Genomic DNA, 19,019 nt, shown 5'->3' with positions numbered 1-19,019 from the left:
TTGTAAATGAGTTAAAAAAATATTTTTTTTGTATACATCTTAATGGAAGAAGGGAATGGACAATTTAGAAGATTTATACAAAATGTTTTATTAAGATCCATTCTTAATTCATAATTTGAATAATATTTAAGGATTATTCAGTTCAATTTGAAGGAATTTTACTATTAATTAAAATGCTATTATATTATATTACAATTTTAACCCATATAATGTATTGTTGGCTGTTGCCACAAATATACCCGTGCAACTTATGACTGGTTTTGTGATCCAGCAGGGTCACATTTTAGTGATAACAGACATTGCAGCAAAGGCTGTTTATTGATTTAGACCACAGTCAACATGCTTTAGACAACTGTTGTAAGCCAAACAGGCTGTAAATTAAACTCAGACAAGTGCAACACAAGCCACACAAACAATCTCCTCAGAAAAAATAAAACATAATAGTTGTAAAAACATATTTTACCAACATATTGCTAATCTAGACAAGTACAGTACTAAAAAGTGTGTCCATATTCTTAATGAATATTAGCTGGTTCTTTAAAATGAATAGAAATTAATTCAATATTCAGGGGTTGACTTGATAGGTAGTGTAGAACATACTGTATTGTTCATGCCTACCCTAGTACACAAACTATACATACACACACACATACACACACACACACACAAATATATACATATATGTTTTTTCACCGTAATTCCTAAAGTTAATATAATCTGACTGAGGAATTTTAGACAAGTAAATATTTTAACTGTGGTCAATTGTAAATTAACTTGTGCTTATTTAACTTTATTAAAAAAAATATTATTTAATTCTGCAATTTGCCTTCATTAGCGATTATCATCCATTTGATTACACAGATATAATTAAACTAAACTGAGCTAGACAATGACATCTCTGAATTCAATAATGAAATGCCTTTAACTGAAAATTGAATGTTTAATCTTATTATTATACATTACTGACACTCTATCCTCCAATTTGATACTGTTAAGTGCTTTGACACAATCTGTATTGTTAAAAGGACTATATAAATAAAGGTGACTTGACTTCATGTCGATCCAGTGAGCATTGTTATCGCGTGTGATGCACGCACGTTTGCGTTTAAATCTGTTCATCAAATAACATTAATGTATTAACCAGCATTTATGCTTTTGAACAAGTGCACTACCTCAGGGCATTTTTGTTCATGTAAAATATACCTCATTGTCATGTTCTAGACTTGTTATATTTAGCTTTACATAAAAAATAAAAAAAACCTTAATATTGTGGCAGTTTTTTTCTCCGTGGTATTGAAAATGGTATCGAATATCGATATTTTTAAAGGTATCGTATCGAAGTTAGAAATTCTAGTATTGTGACAACACACACACACACACACATATATATATATGTGTGTTTGTGTGTGTGTGTGTGTGTGTGTGTGTGTGTGTGTGTGTGTGTGTGTGTGTGTGTGTGATTCCTCTATGTATTTGATTTACCCCGCCTCTGACTCTCATTTAAAATCACGTTATTGATATATTATTTGCAATCAAAATGTTGAGATAGATATACAGATATTAGTGAGGACATTGCATAGACTTCAACTGATTTTATATCAGGGTAATGATATTATCTATTGCCTAACCAAAGCCCTACCCCTAAACCTTCCCTTCAATATAACTGTACAGAAGTACAGCCAAACTTTCCAAAACTATGGAAAGTTTAAAGGGCACTTTCCATAGACATAATGATTTTTAAACTGTACAAACTATATATTTTATCCTCTAAACCCTACCCATTAGAAAAAAACTTTCTTTCTTTATTCAAAAAATTAATAAAAAATTGTTACATTTTTATAAAAACATCTCTTAGTGTGATTTATAAGCTGTTTTCATCATGGGGACCAAAAAAAAATGTCCCCACAAGGACAAGGATTTCAGATATGGCCATCTTTGTGGAGACATTTTGTCTCCATAACGTAGGGTTTACCTGAGCTACACACACACACACACACACACACACACACACACACACACACACACACACACACACACACACACACACACACACACACGGTGCAAGAAACAGTTTTTGTATTCTCTGAAAAAAAAAAAGAGCAGATTTCCTGATCACCTTTGCTCTTTATTCATCACATAAAAACGTTCTTTAAAAACATCATGACTAGAACCGCCTTCACACACTTAAGAGCACACATCACACTGGGTATCAAAAAATGTCTTGCACACCATGCATAGATGCATGTAGACTACATTCTCAGAAAAAAAGGTATAAAAGCCGTCACTGGGGCGGCACCCTTTCTAAAGGTAACCCTTTGTACCATATTTACCCCTAAAGGGTACATATTATTGTCTTAAAAATACATGATAGTTCCTATAAAGTATACATATTAGTATCTAAACTGTGCATATTAGTACCATTTGACAGGGTGCCGCCGCAGTGACCACTTTTATTCTGTAAAAAGTAGTATCATTTATTTGATTAAAAATACAGTAAAGTTTGAGAAACAGTAATATTGAGAAATATTATTACACTTAATGTTTTCTATTTGAATATATTTAAAAACATTATTTATTCCTGTGATCAAAGAATACATTTTCAGCATCACTACTCCAGTCTTCAGTGTCACATGATCCTTCAGAAATCATTCTAATATGATGATTTGCTGCTCAAGAAACATTTCTGATTATCAATGCTAAGACGTAATTGTATAAAACCCTACTGAACTCGGCAATAATAAAGCTGTTTAGACGCATCCATCCATTGTCTTAATGGAAATATTCTGTGAATGAATTGCTGTGCTCTTTTTGTAACAGTAAAAGACCATAAATATGCACTGAACGGTGTCTAACACATCACATGCCAATGTTTATGAGGATCAAGGTGTGAGAGAATGACAGATTTAGGGGAAGGGGTCAGTGGGAGTGGCATTGAAGCTGGCATAAGTGAAAATGGCCAGCGTCCCAACGGTGGTAAAAACCACAAAGATCCAGAGAAAGAGTCGATCAACCACCATGGCAACATACTGCCAGTCCTCCTTCAACTGAGAGACAGACAGAAAGAGGAAAAGAAGAGAGAAAGTAGAGAAGGGGAGAAAAATTAGATGGAAAACAGTGAGAACGAAGGGAAGGTAAAGATTTCGAGAGCTCTGAAGCAGGAAAAGTAAACCTATGGTTCTGGTTGTGATTGTAAATGACTTACAGCCTCGTAGTCTTTCTCGGCCTGCAGTTGCTCTGCGATGTAAGTGATGGCCTCCACGGCTGCCTTGAGCTCTGGAGGAAGACTGAGGAAATGACTCGGCCCGTCAATGAACTTCCTCAGGTCAGTGCATTGACCATCAGGCTGGAACCTGCAACACAGGAGCAAAGTCACTGCACACTGCAACCAGTGTTGGGGATTAGCATTACAAGTAGCACACGTTTATGAAAAGATTTCTTTTTTCAAAGAACTAGTAAAGTAATACCCTGGAAATCCAGAGTTCTCGCGAGAGCACAAGTTGAATTTGCTCAGCGAGTTTACTCTGGCGTCGAGTAATGATGCTCATTAAATATGCCCTTGTAGCCGAGCTGCACCAATCACATCGGGTTATCTGATATAGGCGGGCCAGAGGCGAGCTAAACAGAAGACGACAGCGCTGTGACGTCGAAGTCATTAGTAAACATTGCAAGATGGCTATGGATGAACACCAGTTGTTCGAAACGGCTTTGGCCGCTACAATGAACGAATTAGACTTGGCTTTTTATCTAAAAGAGGAACAGAAGACGGCGCTCGAATCGTTCCTTTGCAAGAAGGACGTTTTTGCTGTTTTGCCGACCAGATACGGCAAGAGTCTAATCTACCAGTTAGCGCCGCTGGTAGCTAAGCGTATGGGGCTTGTTGTGATTGGTCGTAGTGTTATCCAATTGCGTGCAGTGAGATTTTCAAATGCATGCTTGGTGCCGCCCCTCGAGCTGGCCGATTTTCATTAGTCGATGCCAGACCATTAATCTTTCAGATTTAGGTCTGGATTTCCAGACTAGTAAAGTAATGCATTACTTTTAAATTTACATCAAAGTTACTTTTTCAAAAAAGTTACGCAAATGTATTGACTGACAGCTTTCCTGTCTCCATGTTGAGAGAAATCGTGAGTACACTGTAAGTGGAGGCGTTGTGTGTGAACATGAGATGGTTATTGTAGTTCTAGACTGAATGTGAGCATTTACTCATCTCACTTGCACTAAACAGATTCAGTATTCCTCAAAATGTACAAAAACAGTGAAATGCAAACTCAGATTACACAAACCTGCAATAATTAAATGTTAAATAAAACAAATGAACTTTATGCATTTAATCTCACTTTATTAACCAATGTCTTTGCTGCTGACCTTCGATGATCCAATTCAGCCATACAAATAAGCTAAAACGACTTTAGATAAACATCCAATTTGTGTTTTTTTGCTGAAGTAAGTGTTGAACTTTCTTCTTTTGTGATCCAGAACAGCAGAACAGCTGAAAGGTTTGTTTGAGCAGCGCCCTGTTCTGTAAAATATCACTTTTGGTGTGAAAATGCCAAAAATATAACTTTTTTTTGTTATTACAAAACAAGCAAGAAAGTAACGCAACACATAAAAAGTTCCTAAGTAATGTAATTAGTTACTTTTTTAGGGAGTGACACAATATTGTAACATTACTTTTAAAAGTAACTTTCCACAACACTGACTGCAACACTGATTTATTCAATTCGGGGCAGGCTTGGCATTATTTTATGTGTGCACTGCCCAGAAACATGCTCTATATAAACATACACACACTGATGAGAATGCTGAACATTGGACATTGCAAGCACAAGGTCCTGTTGAACATACTTACTGTAAATACATCCTTCTACTTCAGGGTAGTGAGTTACCTTCAAATGTTTGTACAAACATACCAGAAATGTTCTGTTACATATAAACCATATTCATATGCCACTAGTAACACCAAGGTCATGGGTTTCAGTCCCAGTAAATGCATGAACTGTTAAAATATATACTTTGAATGCAATGCAAGTAGCATTTGGATAAAAGCATCTGCCAAATGCATGTAACATAAAATGTGACTTTATTGTTTGTGGTAAAACATGCTTAAACTGAAAGGGATAGCGGTAGCCCAATAGACTATATTTTGTTATCCATATAATGGAAGTCAATAGGAACTGAAACTGTTTGGTTACTGACAGTAACTCAGGTTTGGAATGACCAAATGATTTTCATTTTTCTGCGTGGACTATTCCTTTAAATATCTTCTTATTTTCTGAAGGGCACAGTGCCCGGTTGCATAAAGCACCTTAAGTGTAATTTTCCCTTAAGTTCGCCCTTATGTTTCCCTTAAACCTAAGGGTGTTGCAGAAAAAAACCCTTAAGTGTTACTTAAGGGTTTCTTTAAGTGAAACGTCATAAACACTTAGAATTTCCCTTAAATGCTGTTTTTTCACTTAAATAATCCCTTAAAAAGCGTTAAGTGTTGCATAAAACCCCTTAACGGTCATTTCCCTAAGTATAACTTAAGGTTTGGAAATCGTAACCTTAAGAGTAACGCGGACAAAAATAAGACGACATGGCTGAATTTATGGAACCAGCTGAAGATCATTATGTGCCAAGAAGAATTTTTAGGGATAGGGAGAACCATTTGGACCATTTTAGCGATGAAAAATTGTTGCAAGAATACCGATTTGATCGACGCGCAATATTTGCGCAATACATTGCTAACAAACTAGAGAGCGACCTTGACCATGTCACACATCGCAACCACTCTTTACCTGCGGTGTTACAAATGCTTAGCACTGCGGGTTTTTTTTTTTTTTTTTGCAACTGGGAGTTTTCAGTAGTGGGATATGTTTTACATGTGCATAAATCGGCTACCATTCAATAAATGTAGGCTACAATTAGTGTGTATCGGATTTTCAGGTGATATTCTCAATTCATTCAGTTAACGACGCTCTGAGGTAAAGTGTTCAGACTGCAGACTTATAGCAACGATTATATTTAATTGTACAGTACAGTCATAACATAACGCACAGACATTATCTTAATTCCATAATGTCCTTAAACATAACAATATTGCTGGCCATAAACTGAGAAAGTGCGCGTCCGGTGTGTGATACAGTTGTCCTAGACACGACGCGCGTTTTAGTGTTTTGCGTATCTATGGCAACAACAGACTTTTATAACGTGAATCCAGGATCGCTGTCGTGAAACACTTAAATGTTTCCCTTACCTAAGAGAACCGTTTAAGAGATTATATGCAACACCCTTAAGTTATTCTCTTAGGTAAGGGGAAATCGCCCCTTAAGTATCACACTTAAGGGAAAAACTTAAGGTGCTTTATGCAACCGGGCACTGACCTCAGTAAATTTGTATCAGGAATTTTTTAACACAGAGTGAAACCTCAGGCAGCAAGTCTAAACGGTGGATCTGATTACTTTGTCCTTGAGAAAAGGGTTTAAAGCCTAAGAATGCATTGGGTTGTGCACCATTCCTGCTGTGTGTGTGTGTGTGTGTGTCCACATAATCCCACATCAGAAAAAGAGGCAGTTTCTCAAAACTCCCGTGTCAAGGTGACCCGTACCAATGAGGACTGACTGACTAACGTATAAAAACTTCATATAAAGTGATCGTGTTTCTTCAGAAAATTTGGACTAAACCGCTCAGTTCATATGGATTAGTTTTACCATCTCTTTATGAACTTTTTGAAGAGTCAAAGTGTCAGTTGCGTAGCTGTTATTAGAGGGATCGGAGAGATTTCAGATTTCATCAAAAAGATCTTCATTTGTGTTCCGACGATGAACGAAAGTCTTACGGGTTTGGAACGACAAGTAATGAATGACAGAATTTTCATTTTTTTGGTGAACTATCACTTTAACTCATTCATTTAATCACTCATTCACTTACTGTCATACTTATTTTTTCATTTAAAACCCTCACTCAATCATTCAGTCAGTCACTCTGAGTCATAATCTTTCTCTTTTTTCTCCCCAAATCTGTTTTATGCTGATGGTGTAACCACCCACCCATGAAATCCTTCCAATGTGCTGATGAAATGCTTATCACCGCTGATGTGTTGCATTCCTCTTTTGAGAATCTGTTCACTAACATCTGTTTCATTATGAATCCCCTCTCTTTCTTTCTCTCCCACTGCTCCTCATCAATTTTCCAGATATTCACCTCCCCATCCCACCACAAGGAGTCAGTGTGACTCTTCATTCCTCACCGTTCTCGACTGTGTTTGTGTATTCAGGTGCTGGAACAGGAGCTCATTGCAGGTAGTCTGTGGTTCCCCAGTGAGCTTCAGTGACCCGAGAGGAACCCCATTAGACTGAGACATACGTCAATGCCGGGCGGAGAGACCAGCAGATCGGGAGAAGAGAGCAGAGGAAAGCTTTAACCCAGCAGAGGAGTGTGTTTAACATCTAGCATGTACCTTCATTTAGAGCCTGGAACAGCATTAACATGATCACATTTACGCGTTTTATCCAATGCAACTTAAGCCTTATTTGCTCGGGATAAGTATTACCTGGTGACCTCTAGTCCTTTGTAATAATTGCGGAGGTTGTCTGTGATCTTAATCCCGTGCGAATCGGCCATGTCTGATTTGTAAAGTAAAAATTCCCCCGCAAATGACCGACCATATTCCGCCGAACACCGAGGTCCTGTGATAATATTAGTCCCGTGCGAATCGGCATCTCTGTGATTTGGCGGGGTCGTATATCATTTTTTCAAGGGTTTTGTTTCCTGTGTGCATTTTATCCATCTTTCGTGAAGAATGGAGTGTTTTGATAGTATTTTGGGTGCTGGGTCATATCGCTATACACCATACAACTATACAATTTGCAGAAAGATAAAGCTGAAAACCATGATTAGATGGAGATGAATGTCATGTATAGCAGCATGCGGGTAAGGAACATTCTTCTGTTTATGATATATCATACAGCTAGACCAATAATGACAAGACATTTCCAAGCAATAGCCTATTGACATCACATCCGGGAGATAAGTCAGTAAATTCGAGTAAAATCACAGGCTTATCCCGTGCGAATGCGCCACACGAAATTCAGATGTGGTTGGGTAATTTCTAAATCACCAGGGGGGTCCACAGATAGTACTAAATCAGTGCGAATAGGGCTTTACATTGCATTCCAAGGTACACATTTTTTACATTCTTATCAGTTCTTGCTTTCCCTGGGAATCGAACCCATGACCTTAGTGTTGCAAGTGCCAACGCTCTACTGTTTGAGCTACAGGAAAGCTCACAGAAGATGATAAAACATAAATAAAAAAATATAGCATATTGTTAAGATTGTTAAAAAAAAAAAACTCATTAAATTTTCTTTTCTTTTTTTCTCTAAATCAAAAGCAGTAGCTACAATCAGATGCATATCCAGAATGGCACGCCTCAATCTGATTTACTGGCTTCTGCACAACTTTCTGGAGTCAGTGAGCACAATATTTCATCAGTTATTCGGGGAAGAACATCACCAGAAGGCTAAAATGAGCGAGGAAGAACTAAATCACTGGATTTTTCAAAGTTTGCAAGGTTCATGGCACTGAATCTTTCAGTGAAATAATTAGTATATTTCATTTAGGAAAAAACAGAAGTTCTGAACGAAGTCTAAAATGAATTTTCCACAAATGTCTTTGATGTCATCAGTATAACTGATGTACGGCAGCATTATTTGACTGCAATATCGTGCCAGTCTAATATTGTGGAATGGTGGAGTTCAGATTTACACTACCATTTAAAAGTTTGGAGTCAGTATGATTTTGTTTTTGAAATAAATTACATCTTTTATTCAACAAGGATGCATTCAATTGATCAAAAGTGACAGTAAAGATAATATGTCAAAGATTTTGATTTCAATGAATTCTGTTCTATTAAATATTTAGGAAGCACAACTGTTTCCAACATTCATAATGATAAGAAATGTTTCTTGAGCAGCAAATCATCATATTAGAATGATTTCTGAAGGATCATGTGACACTGAAGACTGGAGTAATGATGCTGAAAATTCAGCTTTTCATCACAGGAATAAATCACATTTTAAAATATTTTAAAATAGAAAACAGTTATTTTAAGTTGTAATAATATTTCACAATATTACTGAAATCCTCACTATTAAAAAGAAATCCACAAATCTCACATTAAAAAGCAAACTGTGGTCCCATGGTTGCAGCATACGTTTTACATATCTTGACCTGATTAAGTCAGATGGCAATAATCAAAGTCTGGCTAGTGGCTGCACCAGACTAGCAGAGTATTAAATTAATGAAAGAAAAGGTCAAAGGCATCCTCAGCCAGTCTTGGAGATTTGTTCTTCTTTCATCCTCCCTCCTCTCTTTGTACATCGACAGACACAGATGACTAATCAGGAAAGACTAATTTGACTAAACCATGGTGGCAATGCTGCCAAAACACGCTATAAAACCAATTAAAAAGCAAGATACCACTGCCTCATCGAATTTCTCTTCCTCATCTTTACTCTCTCTCACACTCTGTCCTGTCTCGATTTCTCCTCCCTCCTCTCTTGAGCCTGATGCAGGCCAGGTCTAATGTGTCAGAGCCCATTTGTGCTGATCGTTATTATTTTACTGATGATTTCTTCCCTTTTTTCACACCACCCACATACACATACACCCCAGATACACACAGAGAAATTCCCTGGTTGAGATGATTTAAAGTGTGTGAGAGAGAGTAAAGGATTAATCAAACCCTAAAGCGTTCAGCCATGCGCTCTCTCTCTCTCTCTCTCTCTCTCTCTCTCTCTCTCTCTCTCTCTCACACACTCACACACACACACACACTAGTGAAAATCTCTATTTAGCATTTTTATAATTAAACAGGCTACATTTTTTGCATGAACTCCAAGGAAACAAGAACATCTGACCGTCTGTATAAAAGAGTCACATGATCAATGTTACAAATTTAGTTATGTGATTCCCCAGCTAACAAAGACATGTTCTAAGAATGTTTTGCTAACGTTCACAATAAGTTATAAAAACATTATTTTTCAATGTTCTCTGAACATCCAGTTTTTTCTTGGTCATGCGAATGTAAAGGGAACATTCCAGTTACTAATTTAGCAAACAGAAAATGGTACATTTAAGAATGTTTAGAGAACATTATAAAGTACTGTCACAAGTATTACTTTTAAAAAAAAAAAGTTAGAAGAACATTCAACTATGAGCGATGCATAATGTTTTTGTGTGAAAGTTTTGAGAACATTATTAAAAACCAGATAACTTTCGTTAAAAAAGTTACTAGAATAATGTTGGCTCATAACTTTGAGAGAATCTTGCCAGAACGTCTGAGAACGTTAACCTGTTAAAGGGACACTAGGTAACTTTTTAACCTTAACTGAACAGCTTCGGAGTCATTGGAATGGTTATATTACTCATTTCGGGTTGAATGGTGGTGGTTTCGCACCCCCCTGGTGCCCGAGAGCGGAAAAAACTCACTTGCAACTTTGGGGACGCGGGTCGGTGTCAGGAAGTCTCGCGTGATATCAGGTCTCGCGATGTAACGAATTGCTTGACGGCACTGCACACGTACACGCCCCCATTCAAACACCGGCGGGCTAGCTATAAGCAAAGGGCAACGATAGACTGAGTTATGGCTGAGGCTGAGCCTGTAAAAAAGAAGCAGAAAGCTAGAAAATCTTTGTCGGAGGACCAACGAAAGAGGAAACGGGAGACTGACCGAGCAAGAAGTCAGACTCGAGTAAATATATCGGACCGGCTTTTTCAGAATGGTGAGAACTGAGAGAAACAGAAGCCTGCAAAACGGATGCTGATCCTGCTGTTGCACTTGTAAGTTAAGTATCTTTGGAATAAACTGTGTTTAATATTTAAATTTCAAGTCATTGCGACCTCAGGATGTTTGCTATTGTCTGTAAAGGTTTTTTATTATGATCGCTGTCTGTTAGGGGCTTACTAGTACGCTAGATACTATCATTCTGATGTTAGCATTGTCATAGCAAACACGTTTGATTTCTGTAGTTGTGTGGCCGTTCCTCTGTCGGTTTTATTTGTGTAACTTAAACTTTTATTTTATGTCACTAAGTCAACGCGTCTGATAGTAGGCAATATCAGACGCGCAAAATGTTGCACATATCATGATCGAGCTAGAAAAAACGTTCTGATGTTTTCTTAGACAAGCAAAGGTGAACCATCATTCTACCAGATGAACTTATAGACCTTGCTAATATAACTTTAGACAAATATTAGCCTCCGATATATATTTTTTTATGCTCATGCCCATTCTCCCAAAAACAAACAAACAAACACGAAAGCAGTAGTTCGCCTCGTTCATATCGTTCGTTCCCGGTAAAAATACTAGTATGCATGACAACACAATAAAAAAAAAAATCGCCATCAGTTGGAAAGAAAGTATTGCTTTACTTGCCTCGGTAGACATAACTGGTTTTGAAATAGCCGGTTCCTCTGCTCAGCTAGGTTGACAGCTGATCAGCTGGGTTGCTCGTGGCGAGGGGGGAGGGACAACAGTTCGTTTTTACGACAGAGTGTTTGAAAGCATTATACTACCAGACACTAGGGGGAGCTCGTAGAGAAAAAAACACTCAGACTTGCAAAATGCCCCTTTAACTGGGCAGTGACTTAGATATAGTGCAAAAATTAAAATAGTTCATTTTTACAAAAAATTTCTTTGTTTGGTTTAGATTTTTGAGTCCCAGTTTTTTAATGTCTTGGGTCTTTAAAGGTGCCTCCAAAATAATCATAATGAATCCTTATATAGATTCATTACTGCATACATAATATACTCTCCACCTGTGCTCAAGTGGTGACACTTATCTCAAGAAAGCAGCCAATTCATTCATTCTCACTGACCCGTTTGACCCATGACCCTAATGATCTGAGACCTTCTGATAACCCCAGAGGCTCACCTGTGGGGTTTGGGGAAGAGGAAGTTGGTGTTATTGGGCTTGCGGATGAAGTACTCATCTGCCACTCTGCTGATGGCTTGGATGTTCTCCTTTTTGGAAGGTTTCTCGAGAAACAGAGGGGTTTCTACTTTAGGTCGCAGCATCCCCAGGTATGGAGGCAACATGTGGATGAAGATCTAGAAGAAATGCACAGTTAGAATCTTATTAGATACACAGCTGCAGTAAAAACATGCCCATTAAAGTTCACTTTCAAAAAAAAAAATTGCTGATAATTTACTCACACCGATGTCATCCAAGATATCCATGTCTTTCTTTCTTCAGTCGAAAAGAAATTAAGGTTTTTAAGGAAAACTTTCCAGGATTCTTCTACACAGAATGGACTTCAATGGCAACCAACTATACCAATGTTCAAAGAAGGTTCAAATGTCCGTCTCAATGCAGCTTCAAAGTCTCTACACGATCCCAGTTGAGAAATAAGGGTCTTATCTAGCGAAACGATCGGTCATTTAAAAAAAAAAAAAAAAAAAAATTACATATATATATACTTTTAACCACAAATGCCCGTCTTGTACCATCTCTGAGATGCGGCACGTATTACGTCATCACGTTGGAAAGGTCACGAAAAAAAAAAGATAATAATCATAAATTAAAACAAAGATTTCGGACAATTTTGAAATTGGAGGAGAAAATGAGATGGAATTTTTCGCCCTTCCCTACCTTTTTGAACCGGAGTACACAGACAAATAACTTAAATAGATGATGTGACGCGTGACCTTTCCAACGTGATGATGCAATACGTGTTGCATCTCAGAGATGGTACACAACGAGCATTTGTGGTTAAAAAGTATATATATATATATATATATATATATATATATATATATATATATATATATATATATATATATATATATATATATATATATATATATATATATATATATATTTATTTTTAGGAAATGACCGATCGTTTCGCTAGATAAGACTCTTATTTCTCGACTGGGATCGTGTAGAGACTTTGAAGCTGCATTGAGACGGACATTTGAACCTTCAAATCGTTGGTTGCCATTGAAGTCCATTATATGGAGAAAAATCCTGGAATGTTTTCCTCAAAAACCTTAATTTCTTTTTGACTGAAGAAAGAAAGACATGGATATCTTGGATGACATCGGGGTGAGAAAATTATCTGCAAAAATTTGAAAGTGATCCGCAAAGGCCCCTCCTGCAGTGCAAGTCCAATGGATTTTTATTATATATAATAAAAAATATATATATATTTATTATATATGTCAGGCAGCAATGAAAATTTAGGGTTTGAAAATTAAAGTCTGCATGAAACGGAAGTGGAAAAGACGCTTACGGCTGTCTGCCGGAAGCTAATTATTTTAGTCGATAAAGTTTTAAATATGGATATTTTTACTTCAGAAGGCCTTTATGAGGATTGATGCGCTTTGATGGACTTCCAAAAAATATATACCCATTGACACCCATTACAACGCTTGGATGAGCCAGGACATTTTTTTAAATAACTCCGATTATATTCGTATGAAAGAAGAATGTCATATACACCTAGGATGGCTTCAGGGTGAGTAATTCGTGGGCTAATTTACATTTTTGCGTGAACTATCCCTTTAATTAAAAGCACTACAGTGCTTCTTAAAACTGAGTGTTGAGTTGTGTAGAGATGGCTGAGTCCTCACTTCCTCTGCATGACTTCACAAAGGATCTAAAAGAAAGAGACAGACTGCATTCGCCCAGCACATCATCTTTCAGCCTTGCATCACGAGCTATTTTCACATGGCCTTGCTGTTACGAGTGAATGTCCTGCAAAACTGAACTGAATCTGAATAAAGAAATGCTGCAATATATAATCTTTAGAAATACATGTAGGGTTGTGCTTGAGATGGGTGTGAATAGAAGGTGTAAAAGGATCGCTGTGGTGTGATGGAGAAGCCGTGACTCTAATCATTTTAAATAATGTCGAGCTTACAGCCATCGATAAAGGTTAATAGTCTAACATAATGGGCTGATTTTTGAACAGATGCTTTTATTTTGCTGCACAGTCTGTTTGCTAAACTGAATTTCCTATTTTTAGCCTTTATCTATTCAACATTTTTATCCTTTTTTCATAAGTTTGTAATTGGCCGACAGGGTTGTTTTGGAGTGTCCGGGAATAAAAGAAAATGCTAAATGGAAATGTTTTCTGCATCTGTCATTTTAACAATGTAGCCCTCAAATTTGTTGAAAGCCGCTGACTCCACAAAAGTTTCACAAAAGGGTGTGCATCTCATTACAAAAGCAGGCTGATTTTGTGTTTCGCTAATGGTTACTTAACTCTCAACCAAAAATTGAAAAACATTTCTAGTCCAAGAAAGACTTTAAAGATACACTATGGAACTTTTTTTTTGTTCAAAATTAACAAAATGTAAATAATGAGTCAATACATCATCAATCCTTCTCCCAAAATTTGTTTTTGTCTTACCCTGATTCACAATGGAACGCCTATTATAAGTGTTTATATGTCTAGACTGGGGATGGTTTTTGCAGGAAACCGCGAACATCCGTCACTGGCGTGTGTGTGTCTCGTCACATCGGTAAATATAGAGAAGTTGCTCCGCCTATTTTGACGAGTGTCTGGTGTGAGACTGACAGAGTTTAGTTTCACAATGAGAGAGAAAGGTTGACATTGAGCAGTTAAATCTTCATCCTCCAAGAATCACTCGTTTTAAACAAACGCCGAACAGAGGAGAGTCTGCTGGAGAAAAGAGAACGAGACAGAGCTCGTAATAAAACAAGAATCAACATTGGCTTGGCTTTTTGGAGATGGCAAGAACTGAAGGAAAAAAAATTTGTAAAAGCGACGCAGAGATGATGGTGTTTTTAATACTCATCATGTGAGTAAAGTATTTTATTGAACAGATAAATTACCATATGTATATCTCTAACAGAGTTAATTATAAAGCATTATCTATTGTGAAGGCTCATTTCATTATGATTGTTGTAGCGCTGTGCTGGAATTTATTTTCAAGGAAGTGCTGTGTGTATTAACGGGTAAAGATACAGTAATATCTTCAGCTAGTGTCGGAAAGTCTTTTATTTCCTGTCGTTTTATTTTGAAACTGTAGTGACGTCATTTTCTTTCCGAGCGCATCACATCCTCATTCCCAACTCCGCATTCTGTGGGATGGTGGCTCTCGTGTGCGTAACCTAAGCGAAAGTAAGTTTTCATCCTGCACTAAGATGTAAATATTGCCATCGGACTTGTTTAGATGTTGTCTACTTTCACCTGTTTTCCTGTTAAGTATCTTATATGCATGGTTTTGATACTTTCGTGTGTATTTCTTTAGTTAATAGGTATCACGTGACTGTTATAAGCCGTGTTAGACTGGAGATTGTTTCCTTTACATTATTTCAGCCTTAAGCTGTATTCTCGAGTGCTATATTTAATTTCTTATGCCCTTTAGTCCTACCGATAAATGGTGTTTAGCCTCTGTGTCGCCATCAGACGCACCTAGAGTGTAGTTCGGCACTCCCTGGCCATGCGCCCCTCACGTGCTGGGCGCATGAGGTGCAGTTGCGCCCGCTTCCACTAGAGGGAAGCGAAGACCACCAAATCCATTTAGTATCTCTAAATTGCCTCATTAACCTTTGTATGCCTGTATATCAGTTGTTTATGACTCTTTTCGGGTTATTTGACCAAATTAATATATTTAGTATTTTGATTCAATGTTTATTATTGTATTGGATATTACTTTATACTTTTGTACATTGTGATTAATATTATTTTATTCTTTGTTTCTTTTATAGACCACACACACATACACATTCATTTGTACAACAATGCCTGTACCCAAACTTCAATAATAAAGTTTGCTGGAATAATTTCTCCGTGCCCTTCTCTCTGACCGGAGCCCTGTCAAAGGAAACTGTCAGACCAGTATCATCCCCTTCAGAGTGTCCCACTCTATCACATGGTCCTTCGAGCCGGATCTGACAGCTTTCTGGAGACAATATGGAGCCAGGACAACCATCTGCAGATCCAGCAGTGCGTTCTCGACCCCAGCGGGAGATACAGTTACCAGCATCTCTTGCAAACTTTGAAGTTGGGTACACACCGAGAGTCACAGTACTTCCTTCCAATGAAGCTGAGGAACTCGGAGCAGCAGCCCCAGCTCACGACATTCCAATCCCTGATCCACTTTCACTGCCATTTGTGAGAGCAGAGTCATGTCGATCCTTGGTATCTTCTCATCGTAGCAGACCGAGATCTCGAGCTAGTGCTGCATCATCAACCAAGAGGTCCGTTGCAGAAGGGCTATCCGAGCTACAGAGTGCCATGTTGGAGGAACAGGTCAAGCGGATGGAATTAGCAGAAGTGCAGCGGCAGATTATGGAGCAGACGCTAGTGGACGAGCAGTGTACTCTTCTAGACAAAGAAGCCAGAGACGCCCTCAATGTGAAGGAGGAACTTCTCAGAGAACAAGAACGGCAGAGACGTCGACTGGAGGAGAAAGCAGAGATGGCATACAAGAGTAAAGAGGCTATCACTAGGCATCAGATGTTGCGACGGCGACTGAAAGAGAAAGAGATGGAATTGGCGCAAGCAGCTCTTATCACGTCTTTCCTGAAGGAAGAAGGAATTAAGAGTCCCAGTTCCTCCAGGCCCCTCAGTGAATGTGAGTACAACCAAAGGTCCTCATCAGAAGCTCAACCTCTCCTACTCCACTCACAAGGTGGACATGGACTGCTCCATTCTACTCCATCTATTCATGTTCTGCCACCAGTCTCCAGTGCAGTCATTAGTCCACCTGTCTCGACCAGTCTTCCATCAGTCCAGCCCGCTCCACAAGTGAGTGCTTATACTACTACTAGTATAATAGCCCAGCCGCAGCCTACGCATATTACCATGATTCCTCCTCCTGCAATCATCAACCCAGCTTCGCAGTCGGCTCCCAGACCAGCTGTGAGTGCCGTTACCTCACGTGCTCCGCCACTGTCAGTAGAAACAGTATATGGCCCCACTTCGCCAGCCACAGATGGTCTATAGCCAAGCCCAGGTCCAATATGTGCCTCCACCTGTTACACCTCTACAGCCAGTGCTATCAGCTGCTAACACGCTGTCCTATCCTTACCCCGCCATGCCACCTTTGCCACGACAGGGCACAGCGCCTCTAGATTACAGGGCAGCGCCGGGTACAGACCTCATGGAGCTTCTAGTTGCCACATCATATGGCCTTCCTAGACCTACTCTACCTCACTTCACCTCAGGTAAAGAGTCAGACTTTGCCCTGCTCAAGATGGCTTTGGACAATCTGCTCAATACACATGCTCACCTCACAGAGCAGTTCAAATATCAAGTCCTCCTCGATCACTTGAAGCTGCCAAGCGCCTACAAGCTAGCCCAAGCCTACATGTACCATCCAAAGCCGTACACCTCAGCCCTCCAGGCTCTCCAAGATAAATATGGGCAACCGCGTCAGCTCGTGCAAAGCGAGCTGGGTGCCATCTTAAACTCACCTCACGTAAGATCTGGAGATCCAGAGGCATTTGACAACTTTGCCCTATCAGTACAAGGTCTACTTGGCATGCTCCGCTCTCTCGAGGGTGAGAATGGCTACGAACTGCGATGCGGCTCCCACGTCGACAGGCTGCTCAGCAAACTGCCTACTAACTATCGAGACGCGTTTGTGGAGTACAGCATAAACCGAGGCATTCTGAGGACCGGCACTGATCAGACTTACACGCTTGAAGATTTCTCTGTTTGGCTTCAGTTAAAGTCACAAGCAAAGCGCATTTCATCTCGAGCAGCTCTGATGTTCCAAGACCAGTCTAAGCTGTTAAGGGCCAAAGGAAATCCCAGGGTCCTTCATCCAACGTGTTTTATAACACTGAGAGCCAAGCTAAGGTAGCCCCTCCAGATCCTGCTCGCAGCACAAAGTCACCCAAAGTTAAACCCAGTGTAAAGCCTTACTGCCCGTACTGCGATGCCCGTGAGCATTACCTCAGCTTATGCCCCAAATTCAAAACGCTCACTCCATCAGAGATTTCCACCTGGATTAAAGACAGAGGCTGTTGGAGGTGTGGCAGGAACCATAAACCTGAGGCATGTACTCTCAAGAAGCCTTGCCAAGTGTGCAAAGAGCAACACCTGACCGTGCTTCACGAAGTGTGTTCCCAAGAGGCTAAGAAAGTGTTAATGGTCAGTGCTGCTCCCAACACCATATACGTTGACCGTCCTAGTCGTCCGCAGAGAGTCATGTTGAAGCTAGTTAAGGTGCGCCTGTACAATGCCGAGCACTCTCTGGAAGGTTTCGCTATTTTGGACGACGGATCAGAGAGAACCCTCATCCTTCCCTCAGCAGTTCGGCATCTCCATTTAGCCAAAGAGCCTGAAAGCTTGCCTTTGCGTACTGTCCGCCATGAGGTGATCCACCTACAAGGAGCCGCTGTCTCGTTCGACATCTCCCCAGCTCATTCTCCCAAACAAAGGTACCACATCTTTCATGCCTTCACTGCTGGTGAGCTGAGCCTGTCTGAGCATAGCTATCCTGTCAAGTCACTCATGCGCAGATACTCCCACCTGCAAGGTCTTCCTCTGCCGAAGGTTGACAAGGTCTAGCCGCTTCTACTAATAGGCTCTGACTTTCCACATCTGCTGCTTCCCAAACAACCGGTCCGAGCAGGTCCTCCTGGGAGTCCTGTAGCTGTGTGTACTGCTCTTGGTTGGACATTGCAAGGCCCCGCCAACCTCAACCTTACTGGTGAGCACTCTCACTGCTACTTCACCATGTCTCCTAACTCAGAGCTGCAGCGGCATGTTGAACGACTGTGGGAAGTTGACATAACCCCGTATGCCAACGCCAAGACTGTGACCCGCTCCAAAGAAGATCAGCAGGCCCTAGAACTGCTGGAACAGCGCACAGTCAAGGTAGAAGTGGATGGAGTAACAAGGTATGCTACTCCACTACTGAGGCGCAAAGCTAGCCTCACACTCTGGGCTCCAAAGCACACATTGCTCCCACAGCTACGGAGCACAGAACGCCGTCTAGCCAAAGACACTGCTCTAGCCAACACCTACTGTCAAGAAATACAGAAACTTGAACA

At 39.6% G+C, this 19,019-nt stretch overlaps 1 protein-coding gene across 2 annotated transcripts in view; it reads right to left on the bottom strand.

The window, feature by feature from the left end:
• Nucleotides 1-2,110: 2,110 nt before the first annotated feature.
• Nucleotides 2,111-19,019, bottom strand: part of chrnb1 (cholinergic receptor, nicotinic, beta 1 (muscle)) — a 33,563-nt gene continuing 16,654 nt past the window's right edge. For both annotated transcript variants that reach the window (XM_081359748.1, XM_081359747.1), the window contains 3 exons: nucleotides 11,916-12,091; nucleotides 3,203-3,350; nucleotides 2,111-3,044 (listed from right to left, as the gene is read on the bottom strand). In XM_081359748.1, coding sequence (XP_081215874.1) covers nucleotides 2,904-3,044; nucleotides 3,203-3,350; nucleotides 11,916-12,091 — 465 coding nt within the window. In that variant the 3' untranslated portion in view covers nucleotides 2,111-2,903. The remainder of the gene's footprint in view (nucleotides 3,045-3,202; nucleotides 3,351-11,915; nucleotides 12,092-19,019) is intronic.

Source organism: Scardinius erythrophthalmus, assembly GCF_964197995.2.
Source record: "Scardinius erythrophthalmus genome assembly, chromosome: 2".
NCBI classification, from domain to species: domain Eukaryota; kingdom Metazoa; phylum Chordata; class Actinopteri; order Cypriniformes; family Leuciscidae; genus Scardinius; species Scardinius erythrophthalmus.
Note: the sequence above shows the minus strand (reverse complement) of the source record. Positions and strands in the feature narration are given on the sequence as shown.